Consider the following 26,489-nt stretch of genomic DNA (forward strand, 5'->3'; position numbering starts at 1 on the left):
GTATTAAGATACAGCTCATTCTAGCCAAAGATGGGTCTCAGGGAGGAAGAATAAAGCAAGGAAGGGTCAAATTCAGGGGTATTTTATCCAGGGCTGGATCAAATGTGTTTGTGCAGGGGGTAGGGAAGCAACTCATTTCTGCTTATTTATTGTAGGATTTCTTCAGTAAGTCTGACCCATTTCTGGAAATTTTTCGAATGAATGATGATGCAACTCAGCAGCTTGTGCACCGAACTGAGGTGAGAAGAGCCGTCTTCAGCTGTGCCATCTCGTCTCTTTAAGATGAAACACTGACCTGTTTTGAGAAACCCCTTCCCTTTCTTAATGTCTGTAGCTAAACCTCAAGACCTGAAGTCTTCCCAGTCCTTAACAGGGCTCTTTATTCTCAATGTGGGTGTTATAAGAGGAGACCCTTTCTCACCCAGATTTTCCATTATTGACCTTTAATGAAGAAAGCCAGCAACTTATTAATAATAAAAAGATGAATACTAGCTAATATTTAATAAACATGACTAGGTACCAAGCATTTGACTGACTGATCTCATATGCATCATTTTTTTTACTTCTCACAACTATGCATTGACATGATTATTATTACCCCATTTTACAGTTGAAGAAACTGAACTTTGAGGAGGTCAATTCACCTTCCCAGTGAGCAAGGGGTAGAGCTGAGGTTTGAATTGAGTTTGACCCTGAGCTTTGCTGCAATTTGAGAAGCCAATCTGCCTACCCAGGGAAAGTCCATACATGGGACTGATGTCAGATCTGTCGTACGAATGGCTGTCCTGTATCAGCAGGCATTTGGTCTGGCTGCACCTCCCTCTCACCCTCCTACATTCTCTCCACGTGACTCCGAACTTTATCCTTCACTATCCCACCCCCACTACCCACCACCACACACCCACTTAACAACCAAACCTAGTCTCCACTTTTTATTTTATTTTATATACAAGCCAGTTCAAGAGAGACTGTGTGGGGGTGAGAAGTGCATTGATAAGGAGGAATGGCTTGGAGCTGAGAGAAAAATGTGCTTCCAGTGTGGGGTAAAGGAAGAAGGAACTCTCATGACTCTCTCAGGATGATAGTGGGGTGCTGTGTTCCCATACCCTACACTGGAAATCCATTTCCTTTTTCCTGAAGTAGCAGAGTTGCAGGTAGCATTAGGGGAACTTTTCATGTCATATTTAAGGTAAACAAGAATCAAATAGTCTTGGATGGGCTAGTTCTGTGGATGTCATCTGGTACATGGTTAGCATTTAATAAAGTGTATCTACTAAAGAATGAATACATGAATGGAGTTGAATATTGATAGTATGTCCACTCCCTGTGATAGTATAATGTGATTCTTTGGATAGTCACAAACTATTCCCTGGGGAATAGTTTCAAATGCAACAGGGATGGCTTCCCTGAGTGGCACCCCATCACCATCACCAAATAGAACTTTTTCCCACATAAAGATTCCTTTGGTGGGAAAAAGTTCTCTCAGGAGAAGTAACTAAATGTTGGGGAGAATCAGAAGTGGTACCCATTCATGACTTTGCTCGAGCCAGTGCACGGGGACTTGAATGTGCAGGGAGAAAGAAGAGGGGTGGCATATTGTTAGACTTCTTCTTCACTCCTGACGGCATCCCTCCAAGAAAAGGTAAATTCCCCTGTTCCCCTCTAACTCTTCCCCATACCCCATTGTGGGGGACTCCTGGAATCTCATAAGAATTGTGATTGTAAAGTTTTCCAATGAGTCAATCAACATAGCATTGATTTTTCCTCTTTCTTACTCAATAGATACAAAAAAAATACCAGGCAATACCTTTCTTTCTGGGTAAGCACATGTGTGTGTGTGCATACACACACACACACACACACACACACACAGATTTTAATTTCAGCGGAAATTTCTAGTTGAAATTTTGATCTGCTATTGAGTTTTATGAAGCTGTTGTAATGAAACATCTTCACTTTTTAGTATTTCTATACAAGGGTGAGAAATTTAAATTAACCAAAACAATTTTATCTAACTTTTCTTCTCACTATCACTTTGCTCATTCAGCGAATGAGAGCAAAAAGCAGTCACATAGGAACATTATTTTTCTATTTTTTAATGCATTAAAGGAAATTTAATAATGAGCCTACAGTATAATCAATAATTCATCATTATATTAAGGAATTCAGGAGAAGAGGGAATCACTTATAAAATAATTATGTTACGTAGATAGAGAATTAATTTTTTTACAATTCTAAGGCTCTGCTAACTAAAAACTTCATAGGAAGAAAAGTCAATATGACAGAACTCCATTTAACTTCGTTTGTATGTCCCCTAGAGCAGTGGTTCTCAAATACCATGCATCAGAATCACCTAACGGCCCACCTCGAGAGTTTCTGTCAGTAGGTCTGGTGGAATATAGACATTTGCATTTTTAACAAGTTCCTGCTGGTCCAGGAACCACACTTTGGTAGCCCCTGCCCTAGAGTACACAGTACAATCTTAGGCACAGAGCAAATACTCATACGTTAAACCAAATTGAATTACTGAATCATCTGATGGCAGAATAAGACTTGACTCGAATAGACTCTCAGGCAGGATTTAACCAAGTTCATGATTAGTAAACTGCTTTTAAAAGGGTTTCACGATATTGCAGTCTTAGTTTGTGATCCTGAAGATCTGCCCTGTTATGCCTTCCGAGCATACCTAGTATAAATGTATTCCTGGGATTTTTCTTCTAGAAACTTTTCTTCTGACTTGCAATCTGATCTAACCAAGGTCACAGGTCACCAAAGACTGCTCAGTTCTTCAGCAGCAGAATTGTCCTGCCACACACCCCACACACACACCAATAGGATTTACGTATGCTGACCTCATTAGAAGAGAATTTATGCCATAGGACTGACAGTCCTACAGAACTGGCGATACTTTATCAGAGGCAGAGGCAGCCCATCTCCTTGATCCCAACCTCTTTTGATATAGAAGGAGTCATCTCCAGCATCCACATACTGGACAATATTATTGTCATTATTCATGAAATAACAGCCAGGCCAGTGACTGTAAGAGTTCTGCCCATAACGATCCACCTAGTGGGCACCCTTGAAAGGTTTACTACTCCAAGTTTTCATTAAGGCACCTTTTCCAGACAATTGTCCTTATCATAAGCACCACAGTGTTTCTCAAGCAGTTTTTATGTTGAAATGTGAAAATGTCAAGCACTTACTCTCCCACCCACCACTCCTCTCTTTCTTTCCTCAGGTTGTGATGAATAACTTAAGCCCAGCCTGGAAATCATTCAAAGTATCAGTAAATTCTCTATGCAGTGGAGATCCCGACCGCCGGCTGAAGGTCAGAAATCTGTCTGTCTGAGAAATGTAATTTTATATATTTACCCCTCCTCTTTCTCTTCAAGTGAATGCTGGCAAACCCAAAATCTTCTGTATCATTTACCCAAATCTCTTAGCATCTTGATGGAGGAAACAAGGGCTCTCGTTTCTGCTGGAGCCAGCGAAGCTCCTGAGATAACATGAGATAAATCTCAATCATGTTACGTTAAGTGGCAAATCCCATGGCCTCTAGGAGAGAAACTGTGGCAATAAGTTCAGGGTATATTTGGGAGTTATTAAAAACACAAATACTGTTGTTATCAGTTATCTACCGCTGCATGACAGACTACTCCAAAATTTAATGCTTAAAACAATAGCCATTTATTTAGCTTATGACTCTGTACATTGTCAAGTTGAGTTCATCTAGGAGGCTCTTTTCTTGGTCTTGCATGGACTTCCTCATGTATTTGCAGTCAGCTGTACCTGAGCAGGACACCTCTGCTTCTGGAGTTTGTCTGGCTGTCATCTGGAATGATCAGGGTGGCGGGGCCATTTGTCTCTCATCGATCAGTAGGCTAGCTTGACTTACACACTCAGCAACCTTAGGGTCCAAAAGAGCCAGGACAAAACATGCACGTCTCGAGGCCCAGTCTCAGACTCACATGAGGTCACTTCTCTGCGTTCTATTGGCCAGTCACACAGCCATCCCAGATTCAGGGATGAGGAAATAGGACATGGACTCTACCTCTTGGCGGGAGGAGCTGCAGAGTATGGTGGCCACTTTTTCAGTCTACCACACAGGCTTTTTGAGTATCATGGGAATGTAGAAGTTGGAAGAAAAGACTCATTATAAGAGTCAGGACGATCAAAGGAGGACAATAAGCTAAGTGCCTGAAGCAGACTCCCAGAGTCATTCCTTATGGTCCCTCGTCTGGCCCTCTCTCTACCTTGGAAGTCCAGAAGCTCCATGTTGTCAGTGTCCCAGAGGTGACTCTACCAACTCAGGAAGACTGAGTAAATTCAATAGAGGCCAGAGCTATAAATCAAAAGGCCAACAGGTTCATTTTCAGTGAGAAACATGACCCTCAAGCAGACTCAACATTCATATCAGCTTTACCAGAGCATTTTCTCCATGTGGGCAAACCATAGGGAAGACAGTTTTCAGAAGGTTGTGTGACAGCCTGAAAGCAGAGCCAGGGAAGCTGGATAATGGAGGTGGTTAATGGCTTGAGACCTTAAAAGCCTGGGACACCTACCACCCCAATGGGATTATATGTCTGTTAGGCAGACTAAACATTCATGTTGGGGGCACCGACTCCCCTGGAAAGTGTTAGATGGGCACTGCCAATGTTTGTCTTTGTAACTTTACACTTTCCTCACTCTTTTTGCCCTGTAAACCTTCTTCTAATGGATATAATTATTTGCATTTGTCAATGTCATCCATCAGTTTAGAATCCTATCCATTGGTTAGTCCCAAACTCTTAATGTGACTTTACATTTTTGTTTAAAACCATTTTGTTTGGACTTTGTACTATCTGTGGACATGCTTACTTCTGTGGTCTGGAGGAGCTGCTCAGAGTTGTCCCTAATATCTACTGGGGGAGCCTCCACTCCCACTGGAATTGTCTTTCATGCCAAAATCAGGACTCCTGGCTGTTTGGGCCTCGTGTATAAGCTCATACTCACAGTTGCCAAGACCTACAGCTTCAGGCCTGGGTAGGGGATTGTCACCTATACTCTGAGCCACCCCATCCCACTCCCAGGGAGATAAATGGACCCTTTGGGGCAGAAATAAGATAATGCCTACATTAGCCATAGGTCAACTTAGTCATGGTGAGTTATCAGATAAAAGGGGAGGGTTATCTGTAACTGAATAAAGTATAATGCAGAAAAGGAGCATTTTGTGGCCTTTTGAGTGCTCTGCTGTCTGTAGAGGACAAGTGGGAATAAAGGAGAGAGAGAGAAAGAGAGAGAGGGAGAGAGGGAGGAAGGAAAAGGAAAGGAATGAAGGAAGGAAGGAGAGAGAGACAGAGAAAGGGAGGATCAGGATTTCTCAACAGCTGTACCATTGACATTTGGACTTTGTTGTGGGGACCTGTCCTGTGCATTGTAGGATGTTTAGCAGCATCCCAGGCTACTAAACAGTTGTAGTAATACTTCACCCCCATCAGTCTTACAGCCAAAAGTGTATTCAGACATTATGAAATGTCCCCTGGAGGGTAAAATCATTTAGACCAATGCATCAGAATCACCTAGAAGACTTGTTAAAATGCAGGTTGTTAGGTGTTATCCCCAGGGTTTCTGATTAGGTGGGTCTGGAGTGAGCCTGAGAATTTGCATTCTACAATTCCTGAGTGACGCTAATGCTGCTGGTCCCAGCCCACACTGAGAACTCCTGGTACAGATATTTGCTCCTTCATTACAGTCCTTCCGCGGCTCAGTGCCACCCACCACTTTCCACCACCCAGACTCCCCTCCACCACCTTTTCTCTGCCCAGCACTCATACCCACCCTGCCCTCTCCAAGCCTTCAGGGCTTGGCACATGCCTCTCTCTGCCTGATGCCTTCTTCATTCTTCTGCTTTTCTTGGCTTATCATCTTCTGCTACTTTCCTTCAGGTCTCTCCAATATCCCTCCACTTCCAGAAACCTTCCCTGATCTCTTTAGCTTCTATGGGTCCCCTCTAGCCCTCTGTACCCACCTCATAGAGATACTTCACTTGTTTGGAACATTTCCGTTTCCATCTCTTTCCCCAGCAGGTGACTCTTTCTTCCCAGTTTGCCCCTTCAGGGTGAGAACCATGTTTTTTCCCCTGTGTATCCAGGCATCCAGCCCAGCGCTCGGCACAGAGCAGATACTCAGTAACTGTTTCTGGAGTGAATGGACAGAGGAGCAGGGAGGTGCTAAGAGGTCAGCAGCGCGTCACTGGCGGGTGCAGTGCGGGGGAGGGGGGAATCCCCACACACAGGTGTGCTGAGCTCACTAGGTGACAAACCCGATATCATCACTCACCTGCTCACAATCACCAAATGCAGCTTTTCTGAAAAGCTGGAGAGACTTCCTGTATTGTCCTTTATTTGTATTGATTATTTCATCACAAAGGCCACTGAGAAATGCTCATAATGTTGTTCCCATTCAGCTTTCTCTGAAATAAAATGGTACCATATTGGCAGGCAGCAACTCCTCACCACCAAAAAAAAACCAGAAAGTGAACTTTTAAATTAAAAAATTTGGGGACTTCCCAGGTGGTCCAGTGGTTAAGAATCTGCCTTCCAATGCAGGGGGTGTGGGTTTTATCCCTGGTCAGGGAGCTAAGATCCCACATGGCTCACGGTCAAAAAAACAAAACATAAAACAAAAGCAATATTGTAACAAATTCAATAAAGACTTTAAAAATGGTCCACATCAAAAAAAAAAAAAAAGACCAGAAAAGAAAACATTTTAAAACCCTCTGTCCATTTAGATTCTCAGTCTTGGCAAAACTCTAATAATGAGGTCTTTGTCCCAAATGAGACTTGATATATACATATATATATATATTTTTTAAGAAGATGTTGGGGGTAGGAGTTTATTAATTAATTAATTTATTTTTGCTGTGTGTTGGGTCTTCGTTTCTGTGCGAGGGCTATCTCTAGTTGTGGCAAGCGGGGGCCACTCTTCATCGCGGTGCGCAGGCCTCTCACTGTCGCGGCCTCTATTGTTGCGGAGCACAGGCTCCAGACACGCAGGCTCAGTAGTTGTGGCTCACGGGCCTAGTTACTCCGCGGCATGTGGGATCCTCCCAGACCAGGGCTCGAACCCGTGTCCCCTGCATTAGCAGGCAGATTCTCAACCACTGCGCCACCAGGGAAGCTCCGAGATTTGATATCTTTAAATCTCTTTTATTCAGGGTCCACACTAGCACCAAGTTTAAATAAAACCAGGTTTTTCTTTTGGTTTTATTTATTTTTTTCCTCCTCTATGGGAAAAAATTTTTTAAAGCATTCAAATAAGTATTTTTCAGAAATTGATGCTTTAATTTATTTATTATGAAAAATTTTAAACATCCATAAAAGTAGTGGGTTATGATAACCCACCCCCCTCCCCACACCAATCACACAGCCTCAACCATTATTATCTTGTGGCCAATTTTATTTCATCTGTACTCCCAATACCCATTTTCTGTCACCCCGCCCCCCCAACTACCACTAGATCGTTTTGAAGCCAATCTCAGACCAGGGCTCACTCATTCATTAGGTAAAGCAAGCGTAGTGCCAGAACACATGATACTTTTAAGAACCTACAAGAATGTTTTAATTTCTTTTAAAGTCAGAAGGAAAAATGAAATTGTAAGGTTGAATAAAATGTTTCCATTTTTCTCTCACATCAGAAAACAATAACATTTTTAGGATCCCCAAAATCTATTATGGTGAGAGGGGGTCCATGAAGGCAAAAGGGCCTGGGGCCAATATAAGTCACTATGGGGTCCTCTCCCAAACACCATACCATTTCATCTGAAAATACTGCAATATGTATCTCTAAAGGACAAGGAATCTTTCTATAAACATAACCACAAGCCTATTTCTATACCTAGAATATTATCTAAGCTTCCTTAATGCCAGCAAATGTTCTGCCACTATTCATATGTGACCATCTAATTTACTTAATAGTTTTTTTTTTCAAATTGGAATCTAAACAAGGTCCAAGCATTGCATTTGACTGAAATGTCTCTGAAGTCTCTTTCAATCTGTTAGTTCTCTCTCCCTCTTTTTTTTTTCTTTTTCCTTGCAATTTAATTAAAGAAACTTGAAGGAACTTCTTTTACGTGAAGAAACCAGGCTGGTTTGTTCTGTCACATTTCCCCCACTCTGTGTTCCCTGTAAACAGCTAGTTGGGACTTGATCAGATTCAGTGGCTGTTTTGTAGAAAGAACGTTTTACAAGGGATGGTGCTCTTTTATGGTCTTAACAGTTATTGAGGAGCGTTGCCTAGATTCATAATTTCATTAGAATTTCCAAAATGGTAATTTTCTAATTCTATTATTCCTTCTTTATCTGTTATTTAGAGTTCTTCTGTAAAGAAGAGCTCCCTTTAACAGCTGTTTGGCTCCCTGAGGTGTGATTTGTACAAGAAAGGCTGGAAAATGCTTTATTGTTTCTTTTTTTCAAACAATTTTCAGAATAACAAGTTACTTCTCTAGCATCCTTCATAGGTGACTAATGGGGTCCCTCACTATTATTAAGAATTCATGGATTTTTTAACATATCCCAGTGTTTCAATCTATTTCAGTTATAATTATTCCTTTGAAATCTTGTATCGTCCCTTGTTTAACCAGTTAAAACCCCTTCAAGTTGGCTCTTGAGTTCTTAATAGTTTCTTTGCTTTCTGGTATGAATTTTTTTAATTCATGAATTTTGAAATTTTGAAATTCTTTTTTTCTGTAAGATATGTATCTCTCTATAGATGCTAACTCTAAGTCTAGAGACAATTCCTCTCTATAGTTGAAGCTCTAACCCATAGAACGGTTGGGTTCCTTTGTTTCATTTTGCTTTCAGCATTTAGAATTTATTTTTTCAAGTTTAATTTTGTCTTATAATTATATAAAATGTTTACATGATTCTAAAGTCAAAACTACAAAACAGAGTATATTCAGAAAAGTTTAGCTCCCATTCCTGTTTCTCTAGTTTTTACTCTCTTCCCTTACAGGGAATCATTTTGTAGCACATTTTAATACCTGATAGAACCAGCCTCTCTCACTTCTGTATTCTTTGTATTTTTAAGGGTCTTCAGGTCTGCTTGGATATTTTGCTTGTTGTTCTTTCCATTAAGCTTTATAAGCAACTAGTACCAGAATAAAAAAAAAAACTGATAGTATTTTTATTGAGATTGCAAAGGAAATCTCTTCTTTTTTTTTTTATGTCTTTATTGGAGTATAATTGCTTTACAATGGTGTGTTAGTTTCTGCTTTATAACAAAGTGAATCAGTTATACATATACATATGTTCCCATATCTCTTCCCTCTTGCAGAAATCTCTTCTAATGTTGTCTTCCCAGCCCAGAACATGGCTCATCTTTCAGTTCATTCAAGTCTCCTTTTGTGTTTGCAGGAGCACTCACTGTTCCTCTTAGAGGTTTGGAATGTTTGTTTTTAAGTTTATGCCTAGTTTGTTTGTTTCTTTCTTTCTCTTCCATTACACCTTCTAACGACTATTGTTTGTATACATAAAAGCTATTGAATTGTTTTCTTAAATAACTATTTGATTAAATTTTATTGTTGTTTATACTAATTTTCTGTTAATTTTTTGGAGTTTTTAAAATATAGATCATATGGAAATAGAGATAGTTTTGCCCCTACTTACTTAACTAGTTGTTCTCCTTATTTCTTTTCTTTATTTGTGTGTACCAGTGCTCCCAACACAATGTTAAATAGTAGTAGAGATGGAGGGCATCCTCTGGTCTTATTCACCAGTATGATGGAAAATACTTTGGTGTTTCTCCATTAATTCTGACAGAGGTTAATTTTTTAAAGTAATTGTGAAGGTGTCAGAGGCTTAGAGTTTTCTCAGCCACATCTACTGAGCCTTAAGTACCTATGGTAGGATTCAGAGAGGATTCTTTCTCGGTAACTCAAGAGACAACCCTGCAACAAGCTGAAATGTCTTCTGAACTATGTAAAAGACATTGCATTACTTCCTAAGTAGATTTAGGGTTACATTTAATATTAACTATTTAAAGAAATATATGTATTTAATATTTAATACTAGCTGTTTAATGACATATATTTAATATTTACTGTTAGCTATTTAATGAAAATATATTTAATATTTAATACTAGCTACTTAATGAAATGTATTTAATATTTAGCTATTGAATGAAATTATCCATGATTTCTATGGCATATTAGAGTCCTTATCAAAATCACAACTTCATTTACTTCTAACCATACTGTGAGGTAGATTCCATTGTGTTCATTTTACAGATGAAGAAACTGAGGCTCAAAACCCTATGCAGGGCTTCCCTGGTGGCGCAGTGGTTGAGAGTCCGCCTGCCGATGCAGGGGACATGGGTTCGTGCCCCAGTCCGGGAAGATCCCACATGCCGCGGAGCGGCTGGGCCCGTGAGCCATGGCCACTGAGCCTGCGCGTCCGGAGCCTGTGCTCTACAATGGGAGAGACCACAACAGTGAGAGGCCCGCATACCGCAAAAAAAAAAAAAAAAAAAAAAACCCATGCAGTCAAATGTCAAATTTCATGCTTTTTGTTGAATCGTACTGCCTCTATTTTGTTATATTCTTAGAAAATCATCCTGATAAAGGATGATTTATCCCATTACTCTCACTCAACCAAAATGCTTATCATCATTCAAACATTTAACAGAAAGAAGACTTGTCTCTATGTAACATATTTCATAAAGTCTGAGAAACTATCAACTATTCACCATACCACTAAAGGGGAAAAAACACTCTCAATGAAATTATAACACAGTGCTTTTCTATCAATTTGTGGTTGTTAAGAAAATAAATATGTGCCTCTTTGATTCTATGAAATATGGTATTAATAATTTCCTTTGATTTTTATCAACACATTATTAATACCCAGTACATATTTGTTAGGAGACAGTGCTGGTATTCAGAATAGATTCTTCCAGATGGGGGTCTTAGAGAGAAAGAGGAGAAGGGACCACCAGCAAGTATTATTAACACCCTAACTGTGCCTAGTACTGGGGGAAAGGTCATGCCAGAACAATCGAGACAAATACCATGTAAGCACCTTGAGGTCATTTCCTGTCCCTTTCTCTGGTGCTCAAACTGCACAGGTAACTTGGAGACTTTCCCCTAGAGTTTATCAGACATCCTCTGAGGATAATTGATAGAAGCCACTTGCCTTGAAGAGGGATCTAGGGTGAGGAGGACCAGTTGCTTCTGTATCAACTTGCCCCCAGGCCTTATTCTGGAGAGAGGCCCAGGTTATTAGCTGGGGTCTTAGTGGGGTGGACACAAGCAAGACAGAACCAGGAGAAGGAAGTAGCAGAAAAGAAGGAGAAGCAAGTCCCCAAAATCAAAGCAGAGGTGATGAAACTCAGGAGACCATGAGGATTGAGAGGAGGCCCGGCCACAAGTCTAAAGCAACCATAAATGGCATTTATACCCACCTAATATCTTGCTAATTCTTCATGCCCTCCCTTCTTCTGTAGTGGTTCCTGGTTGATTTAAAACAGCATGTTCACAAGCTCCCTCCTGACACCCCAAAGCTGGATTCCTGGCAGGTCAGAAAAGTGCTCTGTTGAATAAGAATCCCAGTGGTCCTGGAATCTTCAGTTTAATGGTTTTCCTAAACAATTCTTGTGCAGGCCATTTGCCAAGAGCACATGGAGAAACAGTGTCTTCCCACTGATTCTGCAAACCTAGCTGACTTCTTGGCACCTCTCTTAGGTAGCTCAGTGTTTTTCCTGCCACCTCACTGCAAAGCTAATGTGTGTATATATTTGCTCTTCCTCCTGTATGAAATCCTAACATTTGTTCATCCTTGGCTTCTATCCAGCTATTCCCATCCTCCCTTCTCAGGTGTGACCAAGCCATCTTCTCCACAAATTCTCTGTCTTTGCTTACTCTCTGAGCCAGACTGGCTCACAACTGCCAAACGGATTGGACTCCTGGAGTGTGTTCTTGGAGTTTGCCCTGGACATTCCCCCTTTATTCCCAACCCCATATGACTCCTAAATCCTGGACCCCTAAGTACCTCTTATTTGGCCTCTGATCCTTTGGACTTAGTTCCATGCTTGTTTCATCCTGGTTTTCTCTAACAAACCTCTGGCTCTTACTGCTTAGAAAGGAAGAAACCCCACCCCAGTTCCAACCCCCATATCTCAATCCTTGACAGTGGCCTCAATTCAGCCCCATAGTTCCCCCAATTTCATGGAAGGGGCTTCAATCATTAGAGAGCCCATGGCTTACACCAGCATTTCCTGATTCTTGCTACAAAACATGGAAATTTGGAATTTAGGGGTTCATTGCTATGTTCAGTGTGGCTCGAAACACCTGTAGTAAAGAATCTGACATTCCCAAGTGGATGGAAGCAAGTTTACTTCCTTCTCTACCTACCTTATAATGGAAAGGGAAAAATTGGGGGGTGGCTCATGGTCCTATGAAGCTTTGTTGAGATCTGTTAAAATGTAACTGCTTTCTTGATGGCCTCTGGACTCGAGGGTTGCTGGTTTTATGACTGTCGATATCCCACTTAGCCTAGATGCCCTGCAATTACCAGAGGACTGCAGACTCACCAAGGTGTCTCTGTGTTGGATCAGCCCTGACACAGGAATTCTCAATGCCACTTAAGTAAATGGCACCTGAGCCCAGCAGCCTGCCTCTACTGAGATCTGTAATCTATACAGTACTGCAGCAAGGAAAAGCAACAGCCTGCTTAAATACTGTTAAATCGTGCAGGAATAGAGAAACTTCTGAATGAGAGAAAAACTACATATTCTCTTAAGTTTAATAATATTTTTCCTTTTCATTAGTATTATCCCCCTTTTTACAGATGAGGAGTTCAAAATTTAAGGAAATTGTTGAAGATTACACAGTGAAGTAGTGCAGGCTTAGTTTAAACCCAGCTCTCTCATGCTCCATCGTTCTTGTCCTTAACTACTGAAGGACAGCTAACATTCACCGAGCATTCACCCACCAGCTCCCAGTTGCTTTGCTGAACACTGCTTAAGTGACTTCATTTAACCCTATAATTATCCTAGGTTATACAATGCTGTGGTAACAAAGTGCCCCCATGAAATATTAGTTTCTCACTCACATAACAATTAGAACTAAATATTTCTAACCAGTGTCTGCCTCTCCTGTGTGCAGTGATTCAGAACCCAAGTTGCTTCTATCTTGTGGCTCCTCCATACCTTAGAGCCTCACTGTTATTCGTATCCACGGGAAGAAGGGTAAAAAATGTGGAGAGGGATGCGCGGCCCATGAAGAAGCCGGTAGCTTAGTTGTGCCTGTATAGCACTAGGAGTGCCTCAACTTTTTCTTATCTCCAATCACTTTTCCCCACTTTCCCCACAACCAAGCTTTATCCCCAAAACATCTCGAGCCCTTCAACTTTGCCAACAGGGATTTGAGATTTGTTCACCCATCTCCTCACTTGGCTGCCTCATGAATAAAGCCTTTCTCTGATGCAAACTTTGGCATCGCAGGTTCTGGCTTGCTGCACCCTGGCCAATCACGGCTTGTCCTTCAAGATTCCACCTGGTTCTTAACTCCCTAAGAAGGCTTGTTTGATGCCTCGACCTAGGGTACATAGGAGGTGTATTTGCTGAAGCCCTGTATAATCAAAGAAAATCTACTGAAGGCTCTACAGGTAAAAGGCAATGGATTTAACAGTAGACTTTTCTTCAATGTTGTCTGACATCCAATATTACATAGAAGTTTGAGTGAGGCTAATGGCAGACTCTGGGAGGGCTCATGCCAAGGAGTACTTCCCAGACTTCCACTGCCAGTGTCCTTATCCCTGCGGTGAGTCACAGCCACCCCCCACTTTTACAGGAGACCCTCCAACACTAGCAGCCATATGGCTAACAGGGTCTTACTGCTCCAGCCAGGTGTCAGACCTGAGTCTCTAAGGTGGGAGAGGCGAGCTAAGGACATTGGATCACCAGAGACTTCCTGTCCCCACATGGTATCAGTCGGCGAGAGCTTTCCCAGATATCTCCGTCTCAACACTAAGACCCAGCTCCACTCAACGACCAGGAAGCTCCAGTGCTAGAAACGCCATGCCAAGTAACTAGCAAGACAGGAAAACAACCCCATCCATTAGCAGAGAGGCTGCCTAAAATCATACTAAATTCACAGACACCCCAAAACACACCACCAGATGTGGTCCTGCCCACCACAAAGACAAGATCCAGCCTCAGCCACCAGAACACAGGCACCAGTCCCCTCCACCAGGAAGCCTACACAATGCACTAAACTAACCTTACCCGCTGGGGGTAGACACAAAAACAATGGGAACTATGAACCTGCGGCCTGCAAAAAGGAGACATCAAACACAGTAAGTTAAGCAAAATGAGAAGACAGAAATATGCAGCAGATGAAGGAGCACAGTAAAAACCCACCAGACCAAACAAATGAAGAGGAAATAGGCAGTCTACCTGGAAAATAATTCAGAGTAATGATAGTAAAGATGATCAAAAATCTTGAAAATAAAATGGAAAAAATACAAGAAAAGTTTAGCAAGGACCTAGAAGAACTAAAGAGCAAACAAAAAATGATGAAAAAAAATAAAATTAAAAATTCTCTAGAAGGAATCAGTAGCAGAATAACTGAGATAGAAGAAAGGATAAGAGACCTGGAAGATAAAACACTGAAAATAACTACCACAGAGCAGAATAAAGAAAAAAGAATGAAAATAAGTGAGGACAGTCTCAGAGACGTCTGGGATAACATTAAACGCACCAACATTTGAATTATAGGGGTCCCAGAAGAAGAAGAGAAAAACAAAGGGACTGAGAAAATATTTGAAGAGATTATAGTTGAAAACATCCCTAATATGGGAAAGGAAATAGTCGATCAACTCCAAGAAGTACAGAGAGTCTCATACAGGATAAATCCAAGGAGAAACATGCCAAAACACATATTAGTCGAACTATCAAAAATTAAATACAGAGATACCCTCATCCACCAGACGGCAGACAGCAGAAGCAAGAAGAACTACAATCCTGCATCCTGTGGAACAAAAACCATATTCACAGAAAGATAGACAAGATGAAAAGGCAGAGGGCTATATACCAGATGAAGGAATAAGATAAAACCACAGAAAAACACCTAAATGAAGTGGAGATAGGCAACCTCCCAGAAAAAGAATTCAGAATAATGATAGTGAAGATGATCCAGGACCTCGGAAAAAGAATGGAGGCAAAGATTGAGAAGATGCAAGAAATGTTTAACGAAGACCTAGAAGAATTAAAGAACAAATGAAAAGAGGTGAACAATACAATAACTGAAATGAAAGCTACACTAGAAGGAATCAATAGCAGAATAACTGAGGCAGAAGAATGGATAAGTGACCTGGAAGACAGAATGGTGGAATTCACTGCTGTGGAACAGACTAAAGAAAAAAGAATGAAAAGAAATGAAGACAGCCAAATAGACCTATGGACAACATTAAATGCAACAACATTCACATTATAGGGGTCCCAGAAGGAGTACAGAGAGAGAAAGGACCATAGAAAATATTTGAAGAGATTATAGTCGAAAACTTCCCTAACATGGGAAAGGAAATAGCCACCCAAGTCCAGGAAGTGCAGCGAGTCTCATACAGGATAAACCCAAGGAGAAACACACCGAGACACATAGTAATCAAATTGGCAAAAATTAAAGACAAAGAAAAATTATTGAAAGCAGGAAGGGAAAAATGACAGACAACATACAAGGGAACTCCCATAAGGTTAACAGCCGATTTCTCAGCAGAAACTCTACAGGCCAGAAGGGAGTGGCATGATATACTTAAAGTGATAAAAGGGAACAACCTACAACAAAGATTACTCTACCCAGCAGGGATCTCATTCAGATTCAATGGAAAAATCAAAAGCTTTACAGACAAGCAAAAGCTAAGAGAATTCAGCACCACCAACCAGCTCTACAATGCTAAAGGAACTTCTCTAAGTAGGAAACACTTAGAGAAGAAAAGAACCTACAAAAACAAACCCAAAACAATTAAGAAAATGGTCATAGGAACATACGTACCAATAATTACATTAAACGTGAATGGATTAAATGCTCCAAGTAAAAGACACAGGGTTGCTGAATGGATACAAAAACAAGACCCATGTATATGCTGTCTACAAGAGATCCACTTCAGACGTAGGGACACGTACAGACTGAAAGTGAGGAGATGGAAAAAGATATTCCATGCAAATGGAAATCAAAAGAAAGCTGGAGTAGCTATACTCATATCAGATAAAATAGACTTTAAAGTAAAGAATGTTACAAGAGACAAGGAAGTAAATTACATAATGACCAAGGGATCAATCCAAGAAGAAGATATAACAATTGTAAGTATATATGCACCCAACATAGGAGCACCTCAATACATAAGGCAAGTGCTAACAGCTATAAAAGAGGAATTCAAGAGTAACACAATAATAGTGGGGGATTTTAACACCTCACTTACACCAATGGACGGATCATCCAAAATGAAAATAAAGAAGGAAACAGAAGCTTTAAATGACACAATAGACCAGATAGATTTAATTGATATTTATAGGACATTCCATCCAAAAACAGCAGATTACACTTTCTTCTTAAGTGCACATGGAAAATTCTCCATGATAGATCACATCTTGGGTCACAAATCAAGCCTCAGTAAATTTAAGAAAATTGAAATCATATCAAGCATCTTCTCTGACCACACCGCTATGAGATTAGAAATGAATTACAGGGAAAAAAATGTAAAAAACACAGACACATGGAAGCTAAACAATACGTTACTAAATAAGCAAGGGGTCACTGAAGAAATCAAAGAGGAAATCAAAAAACACCTAGAGACAAATGACAATGAAAACATGGCGATCCAAAAACTATGGGATATGGCAAAAGCAGTTCTAAGAGGGAAGTTTATAGCTATACAAGCCTACCTCAACAAACAAGAAAAATCTCAAGTAAACAATCTAACCTTACACCTAAAGGAACTAGAGAAAGAAGAACAAACAAAACCCAAAGTTAGCAGAAGGAAAGAAATCATAACGATCAGAGCCAAAATAAATGAAATAGAAACAAAGAAAACAATAGCAAAGATCAATAAAACTAAAAGCTGGTTCTTTGAGAAGATAAACGAAATTGATAAACCATTAGCCAGACTCATCTAGAAAAAGAGGGAGAGGACTCAAATCAATAAAATTAGAAATGAAAAAGGAGAAGTTACAACAGACACCGCAGAAATACAAAGCATCCTAAGAGGCTACTACAAGCAACTCTAGGCCAATAAAATGGACAACATGGAAGAAATGGACAAATTCTTAGAAAGGTATAATCTTCCAAGCCTGAACCAAGAAGAAACAGAAAATATGAACAGACCAATCACAAGTAATGAAATTGAAACTGTGATTTAAAATCTTCCAACAAACAAAAGTCCAGGACCAGATGGTTTCACAGGTGAATTCTATCAAACATTTAGAGAACAGCTAACCCCCATCGTACTCAAACTCTACCAAAAATTGCACAGGAAGGAACACTCCCAAACTCATTCTATGAGGCCACAATCTCCCTGATACCAAAACCAGACAACGATACGACAAAAATAGAAATTACAAACCAATATCACTGATGAATATGGGTGCAAAAATCCTTAACAAAATACTAGCAAACAGAATCCAACAACACATTAAAAGGATCATACACCACGATCACGTGGGAATTTTCCCAGGGATGCAAGGATTCTTCAATATACACAAATCAATCAATGTGATACACCATATTAACAAATTGAAGAATAAAACCATATGATCATATCAATAGATGCAGAAAAAAGCTTTTGACAAAATTCAACACCCATTTATGATAAAAACTCTCCAGAAAGTGGGCATAGAGGGAACCTACTTCAACATAATAAAGACCATATAAGACAAAGACACAGCAAACATCATTCTCAAAGGTGAAAAACTGAAAGCATTTCCTCTAAGATCAGGAATGAGACAAGGATGTCCACTCTCACTATTATTCAACATAGTTTTGGAAGTCATAGCCACAGCAATCAGAGAAGAAAAAGAAATAAAAGGAATAGAATTTGGAAAAGAAGCAGTAAAACTGTCACTATTTGCAGATGACATGATACTATACATAGAGATCCTAAAAATGCCACCAGACAACTACGAGAGCTAATCAATGAATCTGGTAAAGTTGGAGGATACAAAATTAATGCACAGAAATCTCTTGCATTCCTATACACTAATGATGAAAAATCTGAAAGAGAAATTATGGAAACACTCCCATTTACCACTGCAACAAAAAGAATAAAATACCTAGGAATAAACCTACCTAGGGAGACAAAATACTTCTATGCAGAAAACTATAAGACATTAATGAAAGAAATTAAAGATGATACCAATAGATGGAGAGATGTACCATGTTCTTGGACTGGAAGAATCAATATTGTGAAAATGACTATACTACCCAAAGCAATCTACAGATTCAATGCAATCCCTATCAAATTACCAATGGCATTTTTCACAGAACTAGAACAAAAAATTTCACAATTTGTATGGAAACACCAAAGACTCTGAATAGGCAAAGCAATCTTGACAAAGAAAAACGGAGCTGGAGGAATCAGGTTCCTGGACTTCAGACTATACTACAAAGCTACAGTAATCAAGACAGTATGGTACTGGCACAAAAACACAAATATTGATCAATGCAGCAGGATAGAAAGCCCAGAGATAAACCCACAAACATATGGTCAGCTTATCTTTGATAAAGGAGGCATGAATATACAATGGAGAAAAGACAGCCTCTTCAATAAGTGGTGCTGGGAAAACTGGACAGCTACCTGTAAAAGAATGAAATTAGAACACTCCCTAACATCATACACAAAAATAAACTCAAAATGCATTAAAGACTTAAATGTAAGGTCAGACACTATAAAACTCTTAGAGGAAAACGTAGGCAGAACACACTCTATGACATAAATCAGAGCAAGATCCTTTTTGACCCACCTCCTAGAGAAATGGAAATAAAAACAAAAATAAACTGGGACCTAATGAAACTTAAAAGCTTTTGCACAGCAAAGGAAACCATAAACAAGACCAAAAGACAACCCTCAGAATGGGATAAAATATTTGCAAATGAATCAACGGACGAAGGATTAATCTCCAAAATATACAAGGAGCTCAAGCATATCCATATCAAAAAAAGAAACAACCCAATCCAAAAATGGGCAGAAGATCTAAATAGACATTTCTCCAAAGAAGATATACAGATTGCCAACAAACACAAAGTATGCTCAACATCATTAATCATTAGAGAAATGCAAATCAAAACTACAATATGGTATCACCTCACACTGGTCAGAATGTCCATCATCCAAAAATCTACAAACAATAAATGCTGGAGAAGGTGTGGAGAAAAAGGAACCTTCTTGCACTGTTGTTGGGATTATAAATTGATACAGCCACTATGGAGAGTAGTATGGACGTTCCTTAAAAAACTAAAAGTAGAACTACTATACAACCCAGTAATCCCACCACTGGACATATACACTGAGAAAACCATAATTCAAAAAGAGTCATGTACCACAATGTTCTTTGCAGCACTATTTACAATAGCTAGAACATGGAACAACCTAAGTGTCCATCAACAGATGAATGGATAAAGGAGATGTGGCACATATATATGATGGATTATTACTCAGCCATAAAAGGAAACAAAACTGAGGTTTTTGTAGTGAGGTGGATGGACTTAAGAGTCTGTCATACAGAGTGAAGTAAGTCAGAAAGAGAAAAACAAATACCATATGCTAACACATGTATATGTGATCTAAAAGAAAATGGTTCTGAAGAATCTTGGGGCAGGGCAAGAATAAAGACACAGGTGTAGAGAATGGACTTGAGGACACGGTGGGGGGAAAGGGTAAGCTGAGACGAAGTGAGAGAGTGGCATTGACCTATATATACTACCAAATATAAAATAGATAGCTAGTGGGAAGCAGCTGCATAGCACATGTAGGTCAGCTTGGTGCTTTGTGACCACCGAGAGGAATGAGATAGGGAGAGTGGGAGGGAGACACAAGAGGGAGGGGATATGGGGATATATGTATACGAATAGCTGATTCACTTTGTTATACAACAGCAAGTAACACAACGATGTAAAATAATTATACTCCAATAAAGACTTTTAAAAAAATGTGAAGAGGGCTTCCCTGGTGGCGCAGTGGTTGAGAGTCCGCCTGCCGATGCGGGAGACGCGGGTTTGTGCCCCGGTCCTGAAGGATCCCACATGCCGCAGGGCGGCTAGGCCCATGAGCCATGGCCATTGAGCCTGTGCGTCCAGAGCCTGTGCTCCGCAGCAGGAGAGGTCACAAGAGTGAGAGGCCCACATACCGCAAAAAAAAAAAAAAAAAAAAATGTGAAGAGTGTTCTCTCTAGAAGTTTCAGCTGAAAACAGCACTTGACATTGCTCCCTATATTTCAATGACTAGAACTCAGTCATACAGCCACACTGAATTGCAAGAGCGGCTGAGAAATGTGGTCTAGTTGGATTTTAGGTCGTTTTTGGTGACTATCGAGCTGGCTCTTCCATGGGGAGACACTGTTAATATTCCATTTTGCAGATGAGAAAACTGAGAAAACTGAAATCACTTGACTAAATCCATGGAACTTGCAAGTGACATAACCAGAATCATGTCTGTCTGACTCTATCCAGTAAAACTCTCTGTGATGGTGGAATATTCTGTACCTGTGACGTTCAAGAGAGTAACCCACTGCCCATATGTGGCCAAAGTCATCCTTGCCCACACTCTCCTCTCTTTCTCTTCAGGAAGCCTTCCTATTTTTATTCATCCCATGCTGGGAACACATTCCTTCTTCTCCAATAAACACCATCCCAGGAGAAAATTTCACCCCTTCATGTGTCAAGCCTCCACTGCTCATGGGAGTCCTCCTCTGCCAAGTTCCAAAGGGGGAGGAATGGGTGTCCTGAAAATGAGGTCAAAAGTAGGTACTGCCATGCAGAGATAATCTTTTCATCAGTGAGAATCAAGTCTAATTTCCTCAGTATCTAAGAAGAGAGAACACCTTGTCAAAGCAAGTGCTATGTTTTTTCTCCCCAGGAAACTATATAATCTGGTCTTACATAAAAAAAGAACTTTGCAAGTTAGTACTTGATGGGTATACATTTTCAGTGGGGAGGATGGGAAAGTTCCAGATGTGGATGGTGGTGATGGGTGCACAGCAATGTGAATGTACTTAATACCACAGAGCTGTGCACTTAAAATGGTTAAAAGTAGACTTTATGTTATGTATCTTTTTCCACAAAAAAAAAAAAGTGTGTGAAAAAAGAATCTCCTTCCTGTTTGATGTGACTTTGAACTTGCCCCTCGTGGAACACCTGCTTGGCGTTACTGTACTAACGAGCACTTGAGTGCTGCCCATACCTGGCAAACCTCACTTAGGATGGCTCTTGCTCTCACTGCAGCCTGGGATGAGGGTGTGGCAGCTCTGCAGATGCCCAGACTCCTCCCTTTCCCTCTCAGAAACCCTTGTGGGGTACAGGGGAGGTCCTTCATTGCACCGTTATGAGTGAAAAGCATAGAAGAGTTGGCATGATCTGGTACAACTGTTTTTTGGGGAAAATGGTCAATCTCTGCCTGGTCAAGCTCTGTCTGATTAACTCAAAAAAGATTTTTGAGGAAATTACCTTTGGAAAATACTTTGAAATTCTGAACTAAGAGAACCAAATAAACACTAATCAGTGCCCTGGTGAGATCTCTTGTGTAAAGTGAAGAGGGAGCCGTGTTGTCTTCCAAGGTGGACATTTTCCTGCTAGAGAGAACATCTATCCCAATAAATCGTGATTTATTGTTGTGAGGAGAAGCAATTTCCTCACATTATTTAACCCTTCTATGCCTGCATCTGCACTGAAAATTAAGATAGCTAACCAGCTCCTGGGAAGATGCTTGGGGAGAACTAGGCAGCTGGACCAAGTTGCTGAATGATGATGGGGAGGGAATGTTCTAAGGAAAGTATGAGGATGCTCTGTGCATCATTGAGGCATAATTCAACCCGATGGGGCTCCCTGTCCCATCTGAATAATGCTGTGTGTGGGCAACATGGACATTCTCTTATGCCAGTTGCTCTTGTTTGCTTGTGTGTTTGGGTTTATTTAGACCACTTTTCATCGTTCATTGCACCACTTTGTTAATGTTGAAGCTGAAAATGTTGCCTCAAGATCTCAATTTTCATTTTTGCACTTTTGGAAATGTTTTGAAATGTAGCCTTGTCAATAGGAAGGTTTTCACAAATTGGGTTGACATCCCGAGAGGCCGTTGTACTGAGTCCGTTTGTGTAGGGAATTCAGCTACTCTCCCACATTTTAAACATTAAAGAGGAATGTAGGTTTTTTGGAAAAAGTATTGCAATCTGCAGCCATCCTGGACATTTCTTGTGGAAAGTCTTTTCAATAGAATTTTCAAATAAAACATTAAGAGAGCTCTCTCTTAGGAAGAAGGACAGCTTTTATAGAGTTCTTGAGGCCAAGAGAAATGACCCTTTCTTAGGTGCTGGGCAGAACAGTCCCACAGGCCCTCCTCCTCAGGAGCTGGGGGAGGTGTCAGCATATTTTCATGACCACGGTGCTCATGAAACCCTAGCTGCTATAAGGTGCTCAGACTTCCAAAAAGTGTTCGGAAAGGCCAAGATTTTGTCTCTGGGGACCACATGAAACCACTGTCAGGGGAGAACAGACTGACTGACATTATAAGAAATAAAGTATTTGTCCCCTGGGAGCATGTGAGGACCTTCCTTCCTGTGACCTTAAACTCACGACAGAGGATGCAGATGCCTTTGAGCCATCCCAATAAGGAGAAGAAAGCTAGAATGATCATTACCCTGGTCTCTACCCAATGAGTTAGAAACAAGTGAGATGCCTCCTTGTGTTACCTAGCGTGGCCACTCAGCTAGACAGCTCCAGCCCAGGTCCTGTCCACCAGCTGTGGTCTCCAGCTTCTTTGATTAGACAGCCACTCACACTTGATGGGTCCTGGGAAAAGTGACTCATGTAAGAGTCAGATGTATACATCAGGAGGCCAATATATGAATTTATAAAAATTTTAATATTATTTATTTAATAAAAACTATAAGCATGCTCCACCATACTCCTTCCCTGATGTCTAAACTTTTGTGAAGCAGAGTTAGCCATCAGAACATTGCTTGGTGAGCATTGAAAAATCAAGGCCAGGGCATATGAGGAGTCTTCAGAGATTGTACTGTGGTCAGCAGTTGGGCACAAAGACCCTTCAGAGAGTTTGATTAAGTTAATAGGATATTTGCCTTTTAAAAGGCAGAATACATGAACTCATTAAGGCTGATCTCTGGACTCCAGAGCCCTGGGATCAGCCATGGTGAGTCTTGTCAAAATATAATTTCCAAAAAGTTAAAAGCATAACCCATCCAACTATCAATGATCATGTGTCAAAGATTTTAATCAACTCATTCATGAATGAGGAAACCAATACGATGATAACCTATTTTCCAAGACGGATAGGTTTTACACAGTCTTTTTCTTTAAACATGACTAAGATTTCTAAACACAAAATTGATCAGTATCCTTCACAGCAATAAATCATAAACTTCAGGGTTATCTTTGCTACTAGATAGAAATCATTGCATCATATGTAAGTTTAACATATATAACTTCACAGAGTCTGAGCTCTTAATTAATAAATAATAAAGAGCAAAACCATGCAATGGTACATTCTTGTAGGAAAATCAATCATCCTTGGGTCTGTTAAGCAAAGCTTCAGTATGCCATTGAAAGGACTTGCAGTCACACGCTTGACTTGTTTCCAGGTTATGGATAATTTTTCTTAAACTCATTGGCCCCCTAGTTCATATTTCTAGAAAGTGATACATGCCTGAAATTCCTGTCTGTCCTCCTTTGCTCCCTCTCCATCTCTGAATGGCTGGCACATTGTTAAATTTCAGATGTCAGCTCAGAACCCAACTGCTCAGGGATGCCTTCCCAGAGCTCATGGTTCATACATACCTTCCTCCAAGTACTCTCCATCTCATCACCCCATTAATCTCTCTGATGGCAATTACCATCATCTGTCATCATCATGTTTATTTCTTTACATGTTTATTGTCTGTCTGCTATACTGAAATGCAAGTACCAAGGTCCAAGGGAAAGGAATTGGCCTATCTAATTCACCTCTATATCCTCAGCTCCTAAAACAGTGCTGGGCATATAGTGGATGCCTAATGGATGGATGCATGCATGCATGCATGGGCACATGGATGGATGCATGCATGCATGGATGGATGGATGAATGCATGCATGGATGCATGGATGGATGGTGTGTATGCATGCCTAGTTACATTAGCGACAGCTTTTGGAAGACTTCCTGCCAAGTTTTTGCTATTTGGTCTGCCCTTTTAAAGTCTCCAAGAAAAACACTCCTCTCATCTACTTATTCTTATCCTCATATATATTGACACTGCTGATTAACTTATTATTGCCACCTCATCACTTTTGACCTAGGGTACCATCTTTATGTAAGGCAAAGGTAAATGCATTATAGAAATGTCCCTTCCTCATTGTCAGTGTCTTGGAGAACACCCCACTACAGCCCATTTACAATCATACTCTCTCCTAATAGTTTTCTCCCTCAAATTAAAGCACATCTTTCCTTGCACCAGCCCTGTAGGGTTGCAAGAAGGAAAGAAAGGAAGGGAGGAGTCTGGATGAGGGAGAAACCAATAGGGAAAGACACTTCTTCAGAATGAGGGCCTGGAATGAAAGCCACAAAGATGATAAACAAGATCTTGGCCTCACCTGGATCGCATAGCATACCTTTTGGAGGCCAAAGGGACCTAAATTCCTCTCAGAAAAGGAAAGGGAAGGAAAGCAGCCTTAAGGATTTTCCAAATGTCAAGGATCTCATTTCACAGCATATTTCCTGCTCAGGTATTTACCTCCTTTAGACAATCTCTGAAATAGCTAGAACCAAGTCTAGGACTAAGAATGATAAATTCTAGCTCATCTGTAAGCTGTGAGATTTTCAATGGAAAAAATCAGGAGACGGAGGTAGGGTGAGTAAGACAAGCAGGATTCCATTAAGTCCCAGAGTGGGTGAAAAAAGGAAGGACTATCTTCTATATTCTGATCCTCAGAGCGTTTTCTATAATTTCCTTGTCTTTTGTTCTTGTCTCTCCCTTGGCAATTAAACATCTACCCAAATTTTATTGTTGTTGACCGTCCAGCATGGCTGGTTGCACTCTCATTTAAAATATGTTATGACAGCTATCTCATGAAAGAGTAAAATCACTAAATGGACTTGCCAGGAAGTATTACCTCCAGCTCATCTCCCCTGGAAACCAGCTGGCCCTCTTCATACACTCTCTTAAAATTCACTCATCCCTGCTGCTCCCAATAATGAAACCAACTCTTTTAGGTGTACAACGTACCAAACCTCAACAGACCTTTTCACAGGTCAACATATCTAGAACAATGTTGTCAAACTTGAGCATGCATCAGAATCTCCTGGAGAGCTTGTTAAAACACACATATATGGCCTCTAACCCCAGAGTTTTTGATTCAGTCAGTACAGGGTAGAGCTGGAGAATTTCCATTTCTCACAGTTCCCACGGGATGCTGATGCTGCTGGTCCAGAGTTCACATGCAGAGAATCACTGATACTGAAGAAGCAGTCAAGAGACAACCTCAACAACATCTTTCCTTCAATTCACCCATCTCCACCTTAAAATTTCTCAGTATCTGCATCTATTGTTTCCCTCTTGCCAAAGCTAAGTTATTTATTCATTCACTCCAGTTCCTCATAATACTCAGACTCTTCCATGGCTAGTCACTGACACAAGTACTTTTTTTTTTTTTAACATCTTTATTGGAGTATAATTGCTTTACAATTGTGTGTTAGTTTCTGCTTTATAACAAAGTGAATCAGCTATACATATACATATATCCCCATATCTCTTCCCTCCTGTGTCTCCCTCCCTCCCACCCTCCCTATCCCACCCCTCTAGTTGGTCACAAAGCACCGAGCTGATCTCCCTATGCTATGCGGCTGCTTCTCACTAGCTACTTTATGTTTGGTAGTGTATATATGTCCATGCCACTCTCTCACTTCGTCCCAGCTTACCCTTCTCCCTCCCTGTGTCCTCAAGTCGATTCTATGGCAGGTCTGTGTCTTTATTCCCATCTTGCTCATAGGTTCTTCATGACCATTTTTTTTTTTTAGATTCCACATATGTGTTAGCATACAGTATTTGTTTTTCTCTTTCTGACTTACATCACTCTGTATGACAGACTCTAGGTCCATCCACCTCAATAAAAATAACTCAATTTCATTTCTTTTTATGGCTAAGTAATATTCCATTGTATATATGTGCCACATCTTCTTTCTCCATTCATCTGTCAATGGACACTTAGGTTGCTTCCATGTCCTGGCTATTGAAAATAGAGCTGCAATGAACATTGTGGCACA

The 26,489-nt window shown here is 40.5% G+C and overlaps 1 protein-coding gene across 1 annotated transcript in view; it reads left to right on the forward strand.

Annotated features, from left to right (window-relative positions):
* The window catches only part of CPNE4 (copine 4), a 575,473-nt gene that overhangs the window by 430,469 nt on the left and 118,515 nt on the right, over positions 1-26,489 (forward strand). The window contains exons 6-7 of the mRNA XM_029214600.1: positions 156-239; positions 3,239-3,328. Coding sequence (XP_029070433.1) covers positions 156-239; positions 3,239-3,328 — 174 coding nt within the window. The remainder of the gene's footprint in view (positions 1-155; positions 240-3,238; positions 3,329-26,489) is intronic.

This window comes from Monodon monoceros, unplaced genomic scaffold, assembly GCF_005190385.1.
Source record: "Monodon monoceros isolate NGI ecotype Baffin Bay Population unplaced genomic scaffold, NGI_Narwhal_1 Super_Scaffold_11, whole genome shotgun sequence".
NCBI classification, from domain to species: domain Eukaryota; kingdom Metazoa; phylum Chordata; class Mammalia; order Artiodactyla; family Monodontidae; genus Monodon; species Monodon monoceros.